The sequence below is a fragment of the Erinaceus europaeus genome, unplaced genomic scaffold (assembly GCF_950295315.1).
Source record: "Erinaceus europaeus unplaced genomic scaffold, mEriEur2.1 scaffold_854, whole genome shotgun sequence".
NCBI lineage: Eukaryota > Metazoa > Chordata > Mammalia > Eulipotyphla > Erinaceidae > Erinaceus > Erinaceus europaeus.
The window spans coordinates 4,064-27,427 of record NW_026647864.1 but is presented as its reverse complement, the minus strand read 5'-3'; the positions used below and the strand labels follow the sequence as shown (position 1 = coordinate 27,427).

Below are 23,364 nucleotides of genomic sequence, written 5' to 3'. Positions count from 1 at the left end.
GAGGAGCCAGGGGCTTGAACTGGGATCCCTACTCCGGTCCTTGAGCCTTGCGCCATGTGCGCTTAACGTGCTGTGCTACCACCCAGCCCCTTCTTTAGTTTTTTTCTATGTATACTATCATATCATCTACAAATAGTGAGAGCTTAATTTATTCTCTTTCAATCTGTATCCCTTTAATTCCTTGTTTTTGCCTGATTGCTATGGCAAGAACTTCCAACACTACGTTGAATAGTAATGGTGATAGTGGGCAGCCCTGTCTAGTACCTGGTCTGAAGGGAAATGCTTCCAGTTTTTTACCATTGAGTATGATGTTGGCTTTAGGTTTGCTATATATGGACTCCACTTCCTTGAGGAATTTTCCATCTATTTCTATTTTTTGTAGTGTTTTGTTCATGTTGGATTTTGTCAAAGGCTTTCTCTGCATCTATTAATATAATCATGTGGTTTTGGTCTTGCTTTTATTGATGTGGTGGATTATACTGACTGATATACATGTATTGAACCAGCCTTGCTTCCATGGGATAAACCCCACTTGGTCATGATGCACAATCTTTAACATACTGCTGTATCCAGTTGGTTAGAATTTGATTCACTATTTTAGCATCTATGTTCATCAGAGATACTGGTCTGTAGTTTTCTTTTTCTGTTGTGTGTCTGTCTGCTTTTGGTATCAGGGTGATGCTGGCTTTATAGAAGCTGGAAGGGAGTATTCCTGTGTCTTCATTCTTTTGGAAGACTTTTAAGAGTAGAAGTGTTAACTCTTCCTTGAAGGTTTTGTGGAATTCATTTGTAAAACTATCTGGTCCAGTACTTTTATTGTTGGTGAGGTTCTTGATAATGGTTTCAATTTCTTTGACTGTGATTGACTTGTTCACATTATCTAGTTTGTCTTTGTTTAATTCTGGAAGTTTGTATGTATTTAGGAAGTTGTCCATTTCTTCCAGGTTCTCTAGCTTGGTGGCATTTAGTTAGTTGTTCATAGAAGTCTCACATGATACTTTGGATTTCTGTGGTGTCTGTTGGGATACTTCCTCTTTCATTTACAATCCTGTTTGAGCTTTCTCCCCCCGCCCCCTTTTTTTGTGAGTCTAACTAAGGGTTAAGTTCAGTAATCTTATGTTTTGGTATTCCCAGGCATGGAACTTGACCTTTTTCCTGTCCTCACCCCACCCTCCTTTTGGTGGTAATGTTGTTGTTATCCCTGGAATATCCTATGAAAATATTTGATTCTGGGGGCCAGGTGGTTGCACACCTGGTTGAGCACATGTGCTATAATGCACAAGGGCCCAGCTTTGAGCCCCTGGTTCCCACCTGTACAGTGGGAAAGCTTTGAGAGGGGAAAAGCTTTGTGAGTGGTGAAGCAGGGCTGCAGGTCTTTCTCTGTCACTCTCCCTCTCTATCTTCCCCTTCCCTCTCCATTTCTGGCTGCCTCTATCCAATAAATAGTTTTTTTTTTAAATACTAGAACAGAATTTTAAAAAAAGGAAGAAGAAAATATTTGATTCTGGGTAAGCATTCTGTTGCATTGTTGAACTGGAGAGAACACAATAGTCACAGGACTTATAGAGTCCCAGACTCAGTCCCCAGCACCACTAATAGCCAAAGCTGAGTAGTGCCCTGGTAAACAAACAGCACCTCCATTTTATTGTCTTTCAGAGAGCAGAGAGCATCTATCCGGTTCAAAACCACTCTCATGAATACACTCATGGATGTCCTTCGCCACAGGCCGGGATGGGTGGAAGTAAAAGAGTAAGGCACCCCCAATATGCCCTGCCACCCCATCCTTCCTTTCCTTTGCCTCACAGGGTCTTATTATGTCCTTTATTTTTTCTCTCACTTCCCTGGATGATGACTGGGATTTTTCTCACAGGGGCTGTGACAGAAACCAATATTTAAATTAGCAGTCACAACTACTGACACCATCTCTGTGTTGTTTAAGCCGTACAGCCACCCAGCAAGTTATAATTATGTACAGAAGGTTTTAAGTCTCTTGCTAAGGTCATACAGCACATAAGTGTAAGAGTAGGATTCAAACTCAGTTCAGTTTTATAGCCAGTGTCCTAAGGTTTTCACTGGAATCAAGGCAGTCATTACAGACTTACTGGCTTGCACCCTCCAACAATGGCAGATCTGGGTTAAGTGCTACTTTTATTAGTTCAGTGACCTTGAACAATCTACTTGACTTCTGAGTCTACTTTTATTCTTTTATGCTGGACCCTTGGGATACTGAGGTATACAAAGCCTGGCACATAGTATGTGTGAATATTAGACATGGTCAAGGTTTGGGTGTATATGATAGAACCCAAAGTAGGAGAGGCTTTGACACATGTGTAAAGTTTGGGGGTCCTGTAGAAACATGAGCTTCATCAGCTTCCATCGTTCCACTTTGCAGTCCTTTGAGTAGGGTCCTTGACCTCATGACAGGTCAGGATGGGGCTCCAGCCCTAGGTCCACATCCCAAATAGCAGTAGGGAGGAAGGATTTAGCCATGTGGCCATACTCAGTCTTCAAGGGTGTCTGGAAAATGGTCTTTATTCTGGCAAGTTTAAGCTTCACTTTCCCAGTAATCATTAGGGAAGCTTTTACTGTAGAAAAAGGAGAAAATGAGTATGAGGGGTGAGGTGAGGCAGCCAATTAAGTTGCCAAAGTGTTCAATAAATACCTGCTGCATAATAACAGCTAAATCTGCTGGGCATAGTTCAGCACTTTGTATGAATGACCTCTTTGAATCATATCAGTAAACCTTTCTGGTCAGTGCTGCCATCATCCCCATTCTACAGAGGTGAAGACTGGACACAGAAGAATAAAAAACATTTCATGTCTGAGTGCTATGTTTGTGAGGTTAGACTAGGATTTGCACCTTGTCTGTTAGTCTGCAGAGTCTCAGGTGGTAACTAACCTCTTAGTGAGTGAAGAAACAAATAGCAGATGCATGAGTTCATGATCCCTTCTGCTGGGTGCTGAAGTCTAGTAGAGGAGATAGACCTTATTTTAGCCAGTCCCCTCCCCACACACAGACAAAAAAGTGGGAGTTGGCTGTCTGTGACAAGCTGTGGCACGGGATAAGCAAGACAACAGAATCCTCTCTCAGGGACTTTGGGGAATATTGGAAGGATGGTAACTGTATTGCTGGTGGTGGTGATGGCAGTTACATGGCTCTTCTTTCTTGAGTCTCTCAGCTATCATGTTAATATAAGAATCAGGTTTCCTACCTGGATCCAGAGGAACTGGTGTAAGGACTATGCAGGAAGTTGGGGGATAAGAGTGAGGTGACTGGCAGGTAGGTGTAGTATATGGGAAAGGATGCTGTTCTGATCTCCTGTGTCACCCTAAGGTACCTCTTGCCCCTTCTCAGATTCGCTCCATGGTCAGGTAGAAGACAGTGTTTACTTGATGCTGGTGGTTGGTAGTTCATGAAGCAGTGTTTGTAGCCAATGTGAAATTCTTGGAGGAGCCTCAGATCAGGGAGAGACAGAGGCCAGGGACTTTACACTAGACACAGCTCTGTGAAGATCAGGCCTCATCCTTGGGACCAAACCTGAAGTTCTGGCATTTATTTCCAAACAGAATGAGATTTTAATTCAGACTGCCAGCCTTTCAGATCAGAGATTGGAATAGATGTGACCAAGCTGTTTCTTCCTTATTTCCCACTAAGGAAGCTTGTATGACTCCTGGAACTGCTGCAACCATATTGTAATCCTGAGGTGGTGATCATGAAGTCAACATACTAAAGAGGAGAGGGTGGGAAAGTAGAAGGAAAATAGACCCTGGCTGACCTTGTTGAGCAATGAAGTGTCTTTTTGAGTGATTTACAAGCAACTTGACTACAGTAATCATGAAGTTAGTGTACGCAATGAATGGACTTTCAGAGCTGGAAAAGAATCCAGAATTCACACTGTGGTTTCCAAGATTTTGCTTGATTGGCTTCTAGCCCACCCACTCTTCAGGTTTTCTCTGACCTCTGTCCCTCCACTACAGCTCTTCTTTATGTCCTTGAATATGCCTTTCCTACTGTAATACCTCAGTTCCTGCCATTTGCTTTCCTGAGCTAGTTGCTCTCCATACCCTTCAGATCTCAGTTGAAATATCACTTCCACAGGGTGGCTTCCACCAACACAGGTCCCTCAAGCTACCCTGCCTGATGGCCTTCTGGATTACTCACTGAACATTTCTTACTCCTTATTGTAGAGTTACTTGTTTGTTTCCTTGTTTATTGTTAATCTTCCCTATAGTCAAATACCAGACCTCTTAAGGGTTAAGTTAGGTTAAGTCCTCAAGGGTGTGTTTTGCTTTTTCCTGTATCCTTGTACCCAAAAAGGAACCAAGCATCTTCTGTGACAAAAAGCAACCTCAAGGGAGTTGGGCTGTAGCTCAGCGGGTTAAGCGCAGGTGGCGCAAAGCGCAAGGACTGGCATAAGGATCCCGGTTCGAACCCCGGCTCCCCACCTGCAGGGGAGTCGCTTCACAGGCGGTGAAGCAGGTCTGCAGGTGTCTATCTTTCTCTCCCCCCTCTGTCTTCCCCTCCTCTCTCCATTTCTCTCTGTCCTATCCAACAACAACAACAACAATAATAACTACAACAATAAAACAACAAGGGCAACAAAAGGGAATAAATAAATAAAATAAATATTTTTAAAAAAAGCAACCTCAGTACATATGTGTTGGATGGATGGATAAACAATACATCATTTATTCATTCATCCATGCAAATGTATTATTTATTTCAGGGGTGGGGAACCACTTTTGCCAAGGGCCATTTGGATGTTTATAACATAATTTGTGAGACATACAGAATTACCAGCTCTAAAATTAGCACTTTATGTTGCTATGAAAATAGCTCCGAGATGTATTGAATTTTGAGAACCATCTGTGGTTGCCTTGGCAAATGACTTAGAGGGTCATAGATGGCCTGTGGGCTGGATGTTCCTCACCCCTGATTTATTTACTTGCCCAAAACAAAAGATTGGTGAAAAGGCAAGTTGTGAAAGGAGGACGGTAGAGATCTCAGCCAAAGAACATTGGCTCTGGAGCCCAGTGGCCTGAGTTCAAATCTTATGCCACTACTAACTATATCACCCTGAGCAAGTTCTGTACTTCTGTGTTTCAGTTTCCTTCTCTGTCAACTAGGAATAATAACATAACCTAACACTTGGAATTGCTATGAGAATTGAGCACTTAGTTCTGGCTTATGGTGGTGATAGGGAGTAAACATTGGACTTCAGAGTCTCGCACATAAAAAGCCTTTGCATAACCATTATGCTATCTCCCTATCCCGATGAGGTACTGTTTATAAATTACTTAGAGCAGTGCCTGGAACCTGGCAAACAGTAAGGATTAGGTACTAGAAAGTTTAAGAAGTTTAAAAATATTCTACATGTGGGACATACACACACTAAAGGTGTGAAGACACTTGTGGAAATAATGTATGCCAAGTTCAGGCTAATAGCTTCCTTTGAAATAGCAGAGAAGGAAACAAGATCAAGAAAGTATATGCAGGGGCCATAAGTTACATCCATAAGTTCTTACTTGAAATTTGGAAGCAATCATAGTGATGTTACTGTATCTCTTGTTACATCTTTTTTGTGTACTTCCCCACTGTACCCCCAGTTCCAGTATCTGGATGTGGTAGATTAGTCTGGTTTCCTTTTTCCCTGGCATAGTGTAAAGAACAGAATCAGAATTTGAAGTCAGACAGGACTGTCTCCTGGGATGACTATGTCCTTGGCAGACAAGCCTCTTAGAGATCCACAGATGCCCATTGTCACCTGTGGACCTGCTCTGAGGATTTGGTGAGAGACAGACTTTTTAAACTGGGAGTGGTTTGCAAGTAATACAAATTTCTACTGTTGGGTAAGGTGAGCTGGGGGGTAGTGAGACTCAGGTGCTTCCAGGGCCCAGGCAGGTGACCTGACTAGCTGAGGCTAGCTGGCTGTCATGAGCCATGGGGAGTGGGGAGGACTGTGATTTCTCCAAGGATCTCGCCACCATCTAAAGTGGTGGCCATTCCTAAATTCAGCTAACAGGTGTGAGGAAGTGTTTGTGCTCAGTGAGGCCAGATTTATTGATTGTTCCAAGGAAGTCACAGCCTGGGTTTCTGAGGGAACATTTCTCCAGTTTTCACTCTGGCCCCACAAAGCACTTTGTGGGCAGTGGTGGCTCACAGCCACCTCAAGACGCCTGATGGTCACACTGATGCTTACTACTCTGCTGCATATCCCTGGGGCCCAGGTGCCCAGAAGCACTGAGGCCCTCAGTTCATGACCTTTGCCCACCCCCAGTGAAGGGGAATGGGATTTCTACTGGTGTGATGTCAGCTGGGTCCGGGAGAACTTTGACCATACCTACATGGACGAACATGTGCGGATCAGCCACTTCCGAAACCACTACGAGGTAAGCTGGATGGGCCAGGAATAGTCAGCCAATGTGTCATGTCAAGCTGGTTTGGGAAGCACAGGGGATAGAATGGAAAAGTTTCAGGGAGTTTGACATACATGCTAATTGGGGGCTGTGTGCCCCAGATATATGATTAATTAGTAAACAGTGTAAAGGATTAAAGATCCAAGACCAAAGGGAAAATCTTGGGAGGAAGGTTAAGGCCATGAGTTGATTGGCATTTAGCCACTAGATATGTGAGAAGCAGGCTAACTAAGGTGTACAAGTGCAGGAGCAGGATCTTGGGAGATTATGGTGAATTTAGGGTAGAAAGCGATTTGGAGCCAAGAGATGGGAGGGAAGCTCGGGAGGAACCAGATCACAAAGATAGGATGGAGGGAAGGCCTGGTGGTGAGATTTAAAAAAACACATTTTACTTATTTAAAGGTTTTATTTATTTATTGGACAGAGAGAGAGAGAGAGAAAGAGAGAATAGGAGAGAGAGAGAACTAGTGCATCACTCTGGCACATGCTATGCTATGCTAGGGATAAACTTGGGACCTTATGTTTCCAAGCCCAATGCTTTAGCCACTGTGCCACTATTTATTTTGTTGTGGGGCTTCACTACTCCAGGCTGACTTTTTTTTTTTTTTAAAGAATAATACATTGAAAAAATTTTTGTACTCCAACTTTTTTTAGAGAGAGAGAGAGAGTGGTGTGTGTGTGTGTGTGTGTGTGTGTGTGTGTGTGTGTGATCTTGGGAGGTAGTACAGTGGATAAAACTTGGGCTCTAGGGAGTTGGGCGGTAGCGCAGCAGGTTAAGTGTATGTGGCATGAAGCGCAAGGACCGGCATAAGGACCCTGGTTCAAGCCCCCGGCTCCCTACCTACAGGGGAGTTGTTTCACAGGCAGTGAAACAGGTCTGCATGTATCTATCTTTCTCTCCCCCTCTCTGTCTCCCCTCCTCTCTTGATTTCTCTTTGTCCTATCCAACAACAACAATTATAATAACCACAACAGTGATAAAACAACAAGTGTAACAAAAGGGGAAAAAATGGTCTCCAGGAGCAGTGGGTTCATGGTGCAGGCACCGAGCTTCAGCAATAACCCTAGAGGCAAATAATAATAATAAATAAAAACTTGGGCTATTAAGTGCAAGCTCCTGAGTCTAATCATTAGCATTGCATTGCATGTGCCAGAGTGATGCTCTGGTTCTCTTTTTCTTAACACTGAATAATTTTTTTTAAAAAAGAGAGAGAGAGAGAGAGACAGACAGACAGACAGACAGTAGGGGAAAGGGAAAGACACCACAGCACAGATGTTTTCCCCAATGAGGAGGGGTTGTGAGCGTGACATACATAGCAGGCACCCTTGCAGGTCAGCTATTTTGCCTACTTCAGTGATGGGAGATTTTGAAAGGTTAGTCAACTTAGAAACATGAACTTCAGAGTCAGACAGGCCCAGATTGTGCTGACTGTTAGCTGGATAACACTAAGCAACCGTTTGAGCCTCACTCAGTTGCCTCACCAGTAAAGTGGAAAAACTAGAACAGCAGATCTCAGTCAGAGTTAGTCTTTAAGAAGAAAAGAGGGAGGCCGGGTGGTGACGCACCTGGCTAAGTGCACACATTATAGTGTGTAAGGATCCAGGTTCAGGCCTCAGGTCCCCCCCTGCAAAGGGAAAGCTTCATGAGTGGTGAAGCAGGGCTGCAGGTGTCTCTCTGTCTCTCTCCTTCTCAATTTCTCTCTATGCAATATATAAATAAAATATTTTTTAAAAAAAGAGGGAGTTGGGCGGTAGCGCAGCAGGTTAAGCACATGTGGCACAAAGCGCAAAGACCAGCATAGGGATCTGGGTTCGAGCCCCTGGCTCCCCACCTGCAGGGGAGTCGCTTCACAGGCAGTGAAGCAGGTCTGCAGGTGTCTATTTTTCTTTCCCCCTCTCTGTCTTCCCCTCTTCTCTCAATTTCTGTCTGTCCTACCCAACAACAACAACATCAATAACTGTAGCAATAGTAACTATAACAATGAAAAACAACAAGGGCAACAAAAGGGAAAATAAATATTAAAAAAATTTTTTAATGAAAAAGAAAGATTTTTTAATAAGGATTTATCTTTCATGAGACAGTAGGTAGAGAAAGCAGGAGAGCCAGAACACTGCTCTGCTCTGGCATAAGGCAGTGCCATGGATTGAGCCTGTGACCTCTGTCTGGGGCCTCAGGCATGCAAGTCCTGTCTTTATGCTTAACCTGTCATCCTGGTCCACAAAGTTACTTAATGTCATCGTTATTTTGTGGGCCAGAGAATAGGGGCTGTGAGGGGTAGTTGGTGGGATAGCTGAGGTTAGGAAGTGGGGCAGGACAGCAGACACAGACACTAGCACTGACCCTTCCATTCTGCTGTTCAGCTGACCCGCAAGAACTACATGGTGAAGAACCTGAAACGATTCCGGAAACAGCTGGAGCGGGAAGCAGGAAAGCTAGAGGCAGCAAAATGTGACTTCTTCCCCAAAACCTTTGAACTGCCCAGCGAGTACCACTTGTTTGTGGAGGAGTTTCGCAAAAACCCAGGAATCACCTGGATTATGAAGCCTGTGAGTACCCAGTGGAGGGGACTATGGGGACAGAGGAGGGTGTCCCAGGCACCAAAGCAGGGCCCCTTCACAGGTTAGGACAGGACTCTGCCTGAGAGCTCAACCTTAGACCTACCATCTGCCTCTTCTGAAGGGTGGACTTCATCTAGAAGTCACCTCTCTAGAACAGGTGCTCAGTAAGTGAACAAGTGACCTCAGGGATACCAGGGCAGGAAATCTGGGGCCTCACTAGGCTCAGGGCCCTGCCTCTTTCTGCCATGAAAGCAGTCTGGGTATAAGAAGTGCTTTGCATTCATTGTTTATTTTAAAAATTTCTTTCTTTCTTTTTCTTTTTGCCTCCAGGGTTATCACTGGGGTTCAGTCCCTGCACTACAAATCTACTGCTCCTGGAGGTCATTTTTCTCCCTTTTTGTTTATCGTTGTTGTTGTTATTATTATTATTATTGCTGTCATTGCTGTTGTATAGGACAGAGAGAAATCAAGAGAGGAGAGGAAGACAGCAGGAGAGAAAGATAGACTCCTGCAGACCTGCTTCACAACTTGTGAAGCGACCCTCCTGCAGGTGGGAAGCCAGGGGCTCGAACTGGGATCTTTATGACAGTCCTTGCACTTTGCACCATCTGCACTTAGCCTGCTGTGCTACTGCCTGGCCCCTTATTTACTTCTTATTGGATAGAAACAGAGAAATTGAGAGGGGTGAGGATGATAGAAAAGGAGAGAGACAGAGAGATACCTGCAGCCCTACTTCACCACTTGTGAAGCTTCCCCCAATTTAAATATATATATATATATATACTAAGTTTTTTATTATCTTTATGTATTGGACAGAGACGGTCAGAGATCGAGAGGGAAGGGGGAGATAGAGAGGAAAAGAGACAGACACCTGCAGCACTGCTTCATCATTTGCAAATCTGTCCTCCTGTGCATGGGGCCAGGGGCTTGAGCCTGGATCCTTGTGCATGGGAACATGTGTTCAACCAAGTAAGCCACCACCCAACCCTCCATGCATTGTACAGTTCTCAGGATTTTTTTAAATATTCTTTTTTTAATTTCTATTTATAAAATGGAAATATTGACAAAATGGGAGGTTAAGAGGAGTACATTTCCACACTGTTCCCACCACCATAACTCTATACCCAATCCTCTCCCCTGATAGCTTTTCTATTCTTTATCCCTCTGGGAGTATGGACCCAGGATCATTATGGGGTGCAGAAGGTGGAAGGTCTGGCTTCTGTAATTACTTCTCCTCTGAACATGGGCATTGGCAGGTCAGTCCATACTTCCAGCCTGTCTCTTGTCTTTCCCTAGTGGGGCAAGGATCTGGGGAGGCAGGGCTCCAGGACATATGGTAGGGTTATCTGCCCAGGGAAGTCAGGTTGGCATCATGGTAGCATCTGGAACCTGGTGGCTGAAAATGATATAAAGATATTTAAGATATAAAGCAGAACAAATTGTTGACTAATCATGAACCTAAAGGCAAAAATATTGCAGATGAAGATTTGGGGTCTCCGTTTTGGAAAAAGCCAGCAGGTCTATTTTAGGTGTATTCCAAGGGGCCCATAACTTTACTAGTTTTTGCTGAATCTGACATCTAATATGCAGATGGACCCAGATTATTGTCTGGGGAGATGGTGTCATAGTTGGAAAAATGACTAGAAAGCTGGATCAGGGAAGAAAGTAGCTCCTAAATATGGGGAAAGTATATAAAATTGTTAACTGTAAACCCCATTGATTTGATCTGGGGCCCATATTCAGCACAGGGGCATATGTAACTTCTGCATCCTTGTGAGTCTGAGCTCACATTCTGTTGCCACAGCTAGGAACACTCCAGGCTGCACTAATTTCAAGACCCATCTTCCTTGGGTAGTAGGTATAGTATGTAGTCTAACTTCCCTTCAGAGAATGGAACATTCCCTACAATTATTGATTCACATTGAGGACAAATCCTATATGGGCCCACAAAGGCGTCCATTATGTTGTTCCTGATGGAGGTGACCAATGACAATGGAGAGAGGGATCTGTTAGGGGTCTAGGCCTATCATGTCTGTGTGGGAATCCTAGGACTTCCTGACTAGGGCCCCAGGTGATGGGGGTGGCCTGATAGTGATGAAAGAGTCATCATTAAAATATGCCAGTCTCTTGCCTTTATTCAGCTTTTGTAGTCCTTACTTTGACAAGGTTAGCAGGGAAGAGCATTTCAGTGGAAGGAACTACATGTAGTAAGGTGTTATATCTGGAGGCAGCTTTTTGAGGATCTGGAAACTTGAGCACCTGCCTGTCCCTCAACCCTCCTCATGCCAGGACTGGCCTCTCACCACACAGTCACCATAACCTTGAATGGCATCATCAAAGACCCTTGAGATTTTCCTGGAAGGGGCATATATGTTGGATCCCAGGAAGAGAGTTGAGATGCTGTAAAACTTCCTTGTGGAGAAGCTGTGGCTGTGGCTGACCACTGGACAAGTAGCCAGTAGCTTCATGGAGGAAGATCTAATGCAGATGCTCCCAGTGGACACTGAGCCAGGGTTTACTGGACCCCCTGGTCCTCTCCCTGGGAAGGCCTGCTATAGGGCTTCCCCCTTCCTGGGAAGGTGCAGTGGGGAGGGTGCTGAAACTGGAGCTTCAGGGTTTGGCAGATGAATACAGCAACCCACCGGGCACATTCCAGCTCGCACATTCCAGCTCCCAGTATTATCCTCTCGACAAATGGTAATTTGTGTTAATTGGGAACAGGCAATCACATATTAAGTTGATTACTTTCCCGGCCCACAGCCTTTGTTAGCAGCAGACACAATGGCAGCTGTAATTAAGAGGAGGAATGTGTGTGTGTGTGTGTGTGTGTGTGTGTGTGTGTGTGTGTGTGTGTGTGTGTGTGTGTGTGTGTTCTTTCTGAGCTGAGGTACTGTGGGGTTTGGAGTGCAGGGTATGGAAAGTGAGTACTTCTAGTTAGATTAGCCTGTGTTCTGTTTTCTGATTTGTGAGCCCTATAACCCTGTGCAAGTTTCTCAACTTCTCTCAGTCTGTTATGTCATCTGTAAAATGGAACTAAGTGAGTTCACTACATAGGTTTAGGAGAGAAATCCATGATGTTATATAAATTATATACAAATTATAGAAAGGTCTTAGCACATAAGGTTTCCAATAACTGACCATTTTTGTTATTTCCTGGAGTTCAGGTAGCATCTTCTCTCCCCCTTGCCCCTGTGAAACATCAGGTCAGCACTTCTCAAACTCGAATGGGCCCACAGATCATTTGGAATCTCATAGAACACAGATCTTGGTTTGGCAGGTCTGGGGGTTGAGGGTGGTAAGAGTCTGCATTTTTAACCATGTGATGGGGCATTGCTGCCGCTCCACAGTTCACTTTGAGAAGCAAGGCTGTAAAGGAGTAGTTCTCAAAATTGAGAGTGCATCATCATTTTCTGGGGAACGTAAGCCTCCCACCCTCCAGAGTATATGATTCAGCAGGAGTGATGTGTGGTAGCAGTCAGAACTCTCCAGAGAAGAAGAGTCGTGTGTGTAAGGAATTGGCTTGTGTGATACTATGGAGATTGACAGGTCTAAAATCTGCAGTAGTCCAGCAGACTGAGAACTCAGGCATAATTTCTGTCCTACAGTCTTAAGGCAGAATTGTTTCTCTTTCCAGAACCCTCAATTTTTGCTTTTAAGCTCTCAGTTGGTTGGGTGGAACCCACCCACACTATGAGAGCGCTATCCTTTACTTAAGGGCTGCTGGTGCTAGACATGAATCATATCTGCAGACTGTCTTCACAGCAGTGTCTAGACAAGTGTTTGGCTAAACAGCATGAACACCAATGCCCAGTCAAGCTGGACCTAAAGATAGCCATCACAGCAGGTTAGGAGGAGGCAGATGCTGGTCTGAGCATCACACTCTGAGGACCGTCAAGTTAGAGGATTCATTTTGGGACCCTGTTGTTTGATTCCTTTGGGGGTGGGAAATGTTAAAAAATAAATAAGATGTTACCTTAAAGTTGAAAATGGGGGAAGGTTTCCCCCAATCCATCTTGCGTTCCCATTAGGCTTATCTTCATGACTCACTTGGTCCTTGTCCACCAGCCCCCTGCCCCAAACAAGTATTTTCACACAGCTATAGTGGCTGGACCGCTTTAGGCAGCTATGGGCCAACTTGTTCCTCTGACCTCCTATGTGCAGGTCTCCAGAAAGAAGGGGTCAGTTTGGACTCAGAAGGGAACAGGGAGCTTTGTTGCACTCTTCATACTATGTAGAGACCCCCTCTTCCAACATGACCTGAGCCCTGGGCCTATCATAAAGCTTTGATGATGTTGGGAGTTGGGCTGCAGCGCAGCGGGTTAAGCACAGGTGGTGCAAAGCACAAGGACCGGCATAAGGATCCCGGTTTGAACCCCGGCTCCCCACCTGCAGGGCAGTCGCTTCACAAGTGGTGAAGCAGGTCTGCAGGTGTCTATCTTTCTCTCCTCCTCTCTGTCTTCCCCTCCTCTCTCCATTTCTCTCTGTCCTATCTAACAACGACAACAACAATAATAACTACAACAATAAAACAACAAGGGCAACAAAAGGGAATAAATAAATAAAATAAATATTAAAAAAAAAAAGCTTTGATGTCACTCTCTGGAAATATAAGGACAGACAGGAGGGATTAACATTTAAATGTTCAGTCTAGTGTTAAGAATTGCATCGATGCAAGCTTTATTTCCATCTAAGAATTCTCTTTTCCCACTGGCACAACTGTCTGAGTGGGAAGGTGGGTATATCCAGGTTATGGGGACCGTACTTGCTCCCCAGACTCTTGTGACCTGGAGGCAGGTGACATGTTGTCAGGGCCTCAGACTGTCTTTCTGTTCTCAGAACTGAGAGCAGTCCTCAGTTTTGTGGGGGCACTGTTCAAACTATAAGACAGGGAGAACCATATTTTAATGCCCTGTTGAATATGAGTTTACTCCAACCAGAGCATCTCAAACGTTTTCACTGGAGTCTTCTAAAAAATTGGGATACTTTGGGCAACAAATGAACAACCCAACTAACAGAAGCTAAAATAAGAAGACATAGGTTCTGAACTGGTTTTCCTGCCTTTAGCCTCTGTAATCTGGTAAAATATGTGGGCCTTCTCATAGAACAGTGTTTTATTTTATATTATTTTTTATTATTTATTTTCCCTTTTGTTGCCCTTGCTATTTTGTTGTTGTTATAGTTATTATTGCTGCTGTCGTTGATATCGTCATTGTTGGATAGGATAGAGAGAAATGGAGAGAAAATGGGCAAGATGAGAGGGGAAAAGAGAGACACCTGCAGACCTGATTCACTGCTTGTGAAGCAACTTCCTTGCAGGTGGGGAGCCAGGGCCCGAACCAGGATCCTTACACCTGTCCTTGTGCTTCATACCATGTGCGCTTAACCTGCTGCGCTACCGTCCGACCTCCAAACAATGTTTTTAAAAGCTTAAAATAAAGTACAGTTAATTATAAAAGAAAGCAACTATATTGAAAAAACAGTTATCAAACTGTTAGTCTGGGTCTTCTGAGAAACGGATGCCAAGACAAGATTCAACATGGCAGAGTTTCGTCTGTGAGAGAATAGGGAGGGAACCAGTGAGGCAGGGCACGCTGTCAGGACAACAGCCACAGTCCAATAAAAAAGAGAGGAGGAAGCTAGGCGGAAGCTCCTCAGCTGCCCTACAGCCAAAGGGGCATTCTACAAAGCTAAGGGAGGAGGCCTCTAGTCCAAGTGACTGTCAGAGGAGTCTCTGTGTCTCAAGAATGCTCTGGCCTTTGTGTCTCTGCTGTCCTCAGCCATTGGCTGGCAGCCCCTGCAGGCCTGTATTTCAGCACAGGGCAGTGGGCACTCCCTGTTACTGATTGTCTCATAGTTAGAGACCTTTGAGTACATTTTTTATGGCTGACACACAAACTATTACAAAATTCTCTGCTATATATTATGGGTGCTTTCATGGACAATTCAGGAGAATTTAACAACAGGGCCAAGAGTTACTATAATTTCAAAGTCATAATGAACATATAAACAATATTTAGAAATACCTACAAAAATTGTAATGTGATAGAAAAATGTGGTGTTTTTTTTTTTGAGAATGAAGTTACAGACATGACCAATACACCAATGATTTGTTATCTGTATAATAGAGGAAATGTGAAACTTTGATTAGAGGATAGTGAAAACAAAGATGAGCACTTTTTCTTATTCAAATTTACAAACCCCAGGGATTTCCTTTCATAATGGAACACCAACTCCAGGAAGGGTTTACTGGGTGTGTCAGTAGACTTTGCTACCAACAATGTGGGAGCGGTCTCATCTTTCCACACCCTCCCCAGCACTTGCTATTATCTGTGTTTAAGTTCTCAGAGTGTATAGTGATATCATGGTAGGATCTTCACTTGCATAAAATTGAGTGTCTTTTACTTGTTTACACTTAGTAGTCCATGGTGAAGTGAAATTGACTTACATAGTTATGAACTGTTAGAAAGATCTTGATGCATACTGAGTAGTTTCCAAAAATAACTGTGTAGCTATGCCTACCCGTGCATCACCACCAATGCGCCACATTCTTCTGGACTTTGAGTTCTGGGTTCAGAAAACCTTGAAGTCAGATGTATAGCATGGCAGGTAGAGCAGGCCTGGGTATCAGCTCCCACCACTCCATGTCTAAAGCTTTTCATTCAGTAAACAATGTGGACAGCCATTCCTGACAGTTCTCTCCATGCCTGAATTTTAGAGTCTTAATTTGTCATACTGGGGAATGCTCAAAGGAGATTAGAGAGAAATAAGAGTTTGCACTTATTGGTTGCCCTTTTTTTCTGGAAAAAAGACAGCTGTGTAGTGGTAGCATTACACCTCAAGGCTATAGCCAGATTGCAAAAGTTAGCTCAACACAGGTTAGGCTTAGAAAACTCCGTGAGGTCTGAGTTACTGAAATAACGTAAAGCTCACCACACAAGTATCACCTAATATGCACCCTTTGGATGACTGCTGCAACAAATACCATGCAACAAAATGGGCTGTGTGGGAACTTGGGGGAGGGTAGTGAACTGTTGGGCACAGTGAATGTGCCAGGCCAGGTAGGTGATCATTGTACAGGGATTTCACAGGAGTGAGTAGTAATGCCTTCAGAAAGACTGCAATACATGTTATTAAAGACCATCCTGGCCTTCAGACTCTACAGCTATAAATTATCCATGCTGGGATCCAGTAAAGGCAGGGTGATTTCAGTATTAGCTGAAGCAAAGCCTAATTAGGAAGGCAAATTGATTTCCAAAAAAAGAATGGGATGATATGTTCCCAGGACTGTTAGAAATGGGATTTTAATTGTCTGCTCTTTTGTATTATTCATGCAATTGTATGCCTTTGTGAGCTAAGTCAGTGTCTCACTTTCTTCTCTCCCTCCCTACAAGCTTAGCACCTTCTCTATTGAAAACCTGGTTTAGGCTTTTCTCTGGGGATAGCAGTAGGGGTAAGGGTGGGGTTCCTGGGGAGATAGGAAAATATTGGGAGGGGTCTCAGCACAGGGGCCCATAAGAAACCACATGGAAGGGGCTGGGTGGTGGCATACCTGGCTGAGCACACATGTTACAGTGTGCCAGGACACAGGTTCGAGCTCCTAGTCCCCACCTGTAGGGGGAAAGCTTCGCAAGGGGTGAAGCAGTGTTGCAGGTATCTCCCTGTCTCTCTTCCACTCTATTTCCTCCTTTTCTCTCAATTTCTGGCCGTCTCTATCCAATAAGTAAATAAATAAAGATAATAAAAATAATTTTTAAAAGGAACCACATGGAGACCAGAAACTTTCTGTACTCCCCCACCCCATCTCACCCCTGCCCTGCCCCAGGTAGCCCGTTCACAGGGAAAGGGCATATTCCTCTTCCGGAAGCTGAAGGACATCATGGACTGGAAGAAGGTGAGCCTGCCTCTCATCCTTTGCCCCCCAGAACACCTCTTTGTTTTTGTTAAGGCAAGGATCCTGCTGGCAAAGAAGCTATGCCCAGGGGCCTGATAGGTGGCACACAGTTATTGGAGTAAGGGACTTAGAAGTCCTGATTTTGATCTCTGGCATTGCCTGTGCCTGTGAGATGCTCTGAGTATGTGTGTGTGTTTAATAGATTTAAAAAAAAAAAAACTCCTCCCATAAGAATGACAGTTTAAAAACAACAAGGGCAACAAAAGGGAAAATAAATAAATTAAATAAATAAATAAATAAAATAATGACAGTTCAAATCTTGACCATGTCACTTCATAAAGTTGTGACCACAGGCAAGTTGCCTGACTTCTCTGTGCCCAAGTGAATGGGAGACAGTAATAGTATCAGCTGAGGTTGCAATAAGTTAATACGTCTAAAACCTGAGAGCACTGCATTCTTTATCTGGCCTTTTGCTTACTTGGTGGGGAGGGTTTGACCCCATGTCCTAAACTCTTCCTCTAGGTCCTAGACTGAGTGAGAGGCAGTTCCCTTCCTCCCATGACCCCCTCCTTGGCCCCAGAAGTGGTGCAGTAGAAGCCCTAGTTTTAGTCCTGCAGCTGCTACTCCTTGGTCGTGTGGTCCTAAGAAAACTGCTGAACCCCTTTGAGCCTTAAAGATGAGAACGACACAGGATGAGTGAGAGGAGTGGGGTGACCAGACTCCTACACAGCTAGCAGCTCTGGCACCAGCAAACTCACAGCAGGTGCCCAATAAATGAAATTCCCCCTCCTCCAAGTGTCCTGATTCTTCTATGAAACTGTCAGGGCACTGCTGGAAAGAAGCTTGCCAGCTTGGAGGCCCAGCCTGCCCGGAGCACTGTCAATCCTTCTGGTGGTCATGTGAGTATAGATGGGGCTCGTCCTGGGTCCCAGGGAGGAATAGCCTGACTGTTTTAAAGCAATTTGGGAGGTGTAGGAGTCTAGGTGGGTGATTTTGCCCTTGGGCCAGAAGCCTTTAGTTCCAGAACTCATTCCTATAGGTGTGTTCTATGACTTTGCCAAGTCACCTGCCTTTGGTCTTTGGCTTCTTCACAAGGTTGGCGAGAATGGACAATGCATGGGAAACATGTGTGAGAGTGCATTGCTATCTCCCTGGGCTGGCCTGGAAGCAGTGGGAAAGCAGAAGAGGGAGAAGACAGTCCTTAGAACCTGTGTGTGCTTTCAGCAGCACTGGCCAAAGGAACTTTCCACAGTGAAGGAAATGGTATCTACTTGTGCTCTCCAGTATGGTGATCACTTGCCATAGGTTGATGACCAGCCCTTGAAAAGTGGCTAGGGAAAGGGACAGGCAATGACACATCTGGTAGAGTGCACACGTTACGGTGCACAAAAGGACCTGTAGTGGAGAAGTTCAACAAATGGTGAAGCAGTGCTATACGTATCTCTTTCTCTCTCTCCATCTCTATCTCCTCCTTCCCTCTCAATTTCTTTCTGTTTGCATCCAAACTAAATAAACTATTAAAAAGAAAAGTGACTTGGGAAACTGAAGGACTGGATATTTAAATTTCCATTCTTTTTTTCCTTGTGGTGGTGGTGGTGACAGCAAAGTATATATAATCTCACATTTCAGCATTTTCATTACATAGTTCAGTGCCATAATCGCATTCAGAGTGTTGTGATAAACTCTAACATCCACTTCCAGGACTATTACTATTTTATTGTTTGGATCCAGGACCTAGTACATATGCTATTCCATGGCTCCAGGCCATTTTTCCATTTAGGTAGAGGTAGAGGCACCACTCCACCAGTTTCCTCTGGTGCCACAGCACCTCCCATGTGATGCCAGGGCATCCACTTGAGCAGCACATGTGACAAGGCATGTGCCTTACCCAGCCAGAATTGTTCCCATTAAGCATAACTTCTCTTTGTCCACCGTCCTACCCCCAGCCCACAATTCTACAACCACAGTTCTACTTCCTGTCTCTAAGAAATTGACTACTCTTATGTAAGTAAGACATTACATGAGGATCCTCCTATAAGTGGAATCACACACTATTCTAACTTTCATGTCTGGTTTATTTATTTCACTTAGCATGAAGTCTCCAAGGTCCATCCATTTTTTTGTGGCACACAATTTCATTTCCTTTCACTCTGTGAAAAGTAAATGACTATCTGTGGCCACTGATTGCAATATTGGGCAGCACAGACAGAGAAGTTAAGTGACCAGACTCTGAGCCCAGCCCTTGTGGGTCCACTTCCCAGCTTTGCCATTGACTAGCTGTGTGGCATCAGGCAAGTCACTCTCCTCTGTGCTCCACTTTCTTATCTGTAAAACGAGGGTGAGGGTAGTGTGTGCTTCCCTAATAGGGCTGATTTGAGTATTGGAGGATGTGCCCCACATAGACTGCCTAATGTAATGTCTAGTGCACATGAAGTGGGTAATAAAGCTAACAATTGGTATTACAACTAGGATGCAAGATGTTCTGATGACCAGAAGGAAGAAATTCCTGTGGAAAACTATGTAGCTCAGCGTTACATTGAAAACCCCTACCTGATTGGAGGTGAGATGGCTGTCTCTGCTCCCAATAGAATGGTCAGTCAGTCAGACACCAAGCTTTGACTAGCAGTATACCATGTGCTAAGCCTGACAGCAGGTTCTATTTCTGCCTCCCTTGTTGCCTTTTGTGGGACACAGAAAAGCAGACAACAATAAATAAGAGAGTTCTACATAGTGGTGGATATTATGAAGTATTACAAACAGGGGGTGATAGAATAGGGAGGGAAGGTCTCTCTGAGTGGTGACAGGTGAGTCAAAACCTAAATGACATCTTGGAGTCACCCAGGTAGGTTTGGAACTAGAGAGACTGAGGAGGAAGTGGTACTACAAGAACCTGAAGTGAAACTTAACCACCCCCAGGAGGCCTTCCCTGATTTCCCAGACCATCTCTACATCTCTCTTCTTCTTTTAATTTTTTTAATTTGTGATTATAGTAGGTTACAAGATTGTGAGATTACAGTTTGTAGTTCCACACCACACCCACTACCAAAAGCCCTCCTCACAAAGGTAACAACTAAAGTTATCATAAGTCTTAGAGACAGTTTGTTTGCTTTTCAAGTTTATATTTATCAGATCTCTAGATTCTGCATATGAGTGAAACCATCTGGTAGTTTCTACATCTCTTTTTTCCTATAGGGTATCTGTGACATATGAAGATGTCAGGAATTATGTGAGAAGGGGTAGAACTTTGGAGGGTCTAGTCTAAGAGGGGCCACATATTAAGAAGTGTTGATTCAGGACCAGGTGGTGGTGCATCTGGTAGGGTGGACACATTACCAAACTCAAGGACCTGGGTTCAAATCCTAGTCACAACCTGTGTGGGTTAAATTTCACCAATTGTGAAACAGGGCTATAGGTGTCTCTCTTTTTCTTTCCCTCTCTCTCCTCACTCCTTATCTATTTCAAAAAAGAAAGAAGGAAAGAAAGAGGAAAAAAGAAAAAAGGAAAAGAAAAGAAAGAGATGGCCATTAGGAGTGATAGATTTCTCATGCAGACTCCAAGTCCCAGTAATAACCTAGAGTGGCAATTAAAAAAAAAAAAGGTTTTAATACCTCTTGCCTCCTCTCACCAACTCAGGCAGTGTCCTTCCCCAAGACCTCACTTCTCCTTTCCCCCAACCCTAGCTTCCCACCCCACAGTTTCCCCTATCCAGTTTTTTCTTCCTTTTTTCCTCCCTCCTTCCCTATCTCCCTATCTCCCTCCCTCCCTCCCTTCCTTCGTTTTTATCTGATAGGACAGAGAGAAAAATAGAAGGAAATAGGGAGAGAGAAATAGAAATACTTGCAACACTGCTTCATCCTGTGAAGCTTCTCCCCTACAGGTGGGGACCTAGGGTTTGAACCCAGGTCCTTAACACATGGCAATGTGTGTGCTCAACCCAGGTCCCACCCCATCAGTCTTGAGACTTTAAATACCACCAAGTTGCTGGTGACTCTCAGCTTTCTGTCCCCATTTGAGACCTTGCCCCCAGACCTTGATGTCCTTTTTTTAAAAAAAAAAATTTCTTTATTGGGGAATTAATGTTTTACAATCCACAGTAAATACAATAGTTTGTACATGCATAACATTTGCCAGTTTTCCATATAACTATACAACTCCCACTAGGACTTCTGTCATCCTTGAGGTCCCTTTTGAGCATCTCCCAGCAACTTGAACCTAATATCTAAACTCCAACCTCTTACACCTTCTGACTCATTCACCAGCCTCCCTATCAGGGGACACAGCCCCCACCCTGGCTGCTCAACCAGAAGCCAAGAGATGTTCTGGATGGCCTACTCCTTCTCTCCTGCACACAGTTCTTCACTGAGCTCCCATGCACTCTATAGTGTTTCTGGCCACCTTTCCCACCTTGTTTCCAGTCCTCCTGTCCTCTCCCTCCTAGACACCTGGCTCACTGGACCTTGGCTCCCCTTGGAGTATACCATGTCCAAGGACCTGGGTTCAGGAAGACACTGACCTCCTCTCCACTCTAGCTATAAGAGGAATTGAATGTCCATCTTCCAGCGACTAGTAGAACAAAACCCCCAAATGCCACATAGCCTAGCCGCTGCTGGCCTTAACAACCAAACATCCTACCACTCTGTCCTTAAATAAGTCCTTTGCCCCTTTGGGATCTCTGCTCATGTACTACCTCCTGCCTGAGGACGCCGCTCTCTGGGCTAGGCAGCCAGGTTCTCTTCCTCCAGGTCACCACAGCTGCAGCCTTTCCTTGACCTTGACCATCAGCTCCTCTTCTTGTACCTCTTATGTGATTTCATTGAGGTTCATGTCTGCCGTTGCTGACTGCTATATCCCTCGAGCCTGCCTGGCACTCAGTTTGTTTTACTTGAGTTAATTCTTTCCTTGCCTCACAGGCCGCAAGTTTGACCTGCGTGTCTACGTGCTAGTGATGTCGGTGAGTAATTACCACTTAGCTCCTCCAGTGGCAAGTGGGGCAGCAGGGAGACTATGAATCTGGCTGGCCTTACCTGCCTGAGAGGGCCTGGGAGCATCTGAGTGTGAAGTGGAGGAACCAACCAGATCCAAGTTTTCCCATTTAGAGGCCCCAGATTCTATATTTCCCTCTGCCTATCTGTCCCCTATTCACTTAGTCATCTGCAGTAATCCCAGCTAGCATTTATTGAGTAGTTACTAAGAGCCAGACCCTGGTATTCAACAGGGAAGTAGGTTCTATTACTACTCTCACTTTACAGATAAGAAAGCATGTACAGGGAGTCAGGTGGTAGCGCAGCGGATTAAGCACATGTGGCGCAAAGCGCAAGGACCGGCGTAAAGGTCCCGGTTCGAGCCCCCAGTTCCCCACCTGTAGGGGAGTTGCTTCACAGGTGGCGAAGCAGGTCTGCAGGTATCTATCTTTCTCTCCCCCTCTCTGTCTTCCCCTCCTCTATTTCTCTCTGTCCTGTCCAACAATGACAACATCAACAACAATAATAACTACAATAACAAGGGCAACAAAAAGGAAATAAATAAATATTTAAAAAAAAAAGAAAGAAAGCACTTACAGAGGACTTGGGTGACTTGCCAAAGCCACACAGTTGGTGAATGGCAGAGCAGAGACTCCAAGCCAGACAGCCTAGCCCAGAATTACTCACTTATTTACACAGCTACTAGACTCCCTGTACCTTGTCACGCAACAAACATTTAAACTTCATGGTGTGCTGAGCAGCACAAGGAAATCGAGGTATCTGAGACAGGCTTGTCCTTATCTTGCTAGGGATTATGGCAACACCATGTTGGGGGTGGCAGTGGAACCCACAAGAGACCCATTCATTTTGATGCCTTCTGCATCCTACTCTACTCCCTACCCCGCAAGGGAAAGAGAGAGGGAGAATCCAAGAAGGCTGGTGTGTGAGCAGATTCTTGAGAGGTGATGTGGGGAAGAAGGAAGCAGGTTGTGGAAACAGCGGGCACACAGCTGGAAGTGGGAAATGCTTGTCTTTGTCCCCCTGCCTTATTCTCTTTCCATTCCCACTTCTGGACAGTACATCCCACTTCGGGCCTGGCTGTACCGGGATGGCTTCGCTCGATTCTCCAACACCCGATTTACACTCAGCAGCATCGATGACCAATGTATCCTGAGGCCCACACCTACCACCTCCATACGCACTCTGCCCCTTATTGTCCTGTTTGCTACCAAGAGAACTCACTCATTCCACAGTGTTTTCTGAGTGTCAGAGTCTGGTCTGAGCATGAGAGACAGCTTGAACAAGAAAGACAAGCCTGGGGGGGGGGGGGGGGCTCAGGCGGTGGTGCAGCAGGTTAAGTGCACATAATTTGAGGTGCAAGGACCTACACAAGGATCCCAGTTTGAGCCCCTGGCTCCCCACCTGCAGGGGTGTCACTTCACAAGTGGTAAATCAGGTCTGTAGGTGTCTTTCTTTCCTTCTCTCTGCCTTCCCCTCTCAATTTCTTTCTGTTCTATCAAAAAAAAAATTTTTTTT

General features: G+C 44.7%; 1 protein-coding gene across 3 annotated transcripts in view; it reads left to right on the top strand.

The window, feature by feature from the left end:
• The window catches only part of LOC103113503 (probable tubulin polyglutamylase TTLL9), a 32,423-nt gene extending 9,292 nt beyond the window's left edge, over positions 1-23,131 (top strand). For 2 of the 3 annotated variants that reach the window (XM_060184466.1, XM_060184467.1), the window contains 9 exons: positions 1,657-1,749; positions 6,279-6,390; positions 8,779-8,964; positions 16,799-16,867; positions 17,692-17,766; positions 17,963-18,130; positions 19,337-19,427; positions 21,778-21,818; positions 22,906-23,131. In XM_060184466.1, the coding sequence (XP_060040449.1) occupies positions 1,657-1,749; positions 6,279-6,390; positions 8,779-8,964; positions 16,799-16,867; positions 17,692-17,766; positions 17,963-18,130; positions 19,337-19,427; positions 21,778-21,818; positions 22,906-23,091 (1,021 nt within the window). In that variant the 3' untranslated portion in view covers positions 23,092-23,131. The remainder of the gene's footprint in view (positions 1-1,656; positions 1,750-6,278; positions 6,391-8,778; positions 8,965-16,798; positions 16,868-17,691; positions 17,767-17,962; positions 18,131-19,336; positions 19,428-21,777; positions 21,819-22,905) is intronic. The other variant, XM_060184468.1, reaches the window with a different exon arrangement.
• The last annotated feature ends 233 nt before the right edge of the window (positions 23,132-23,364 follow it).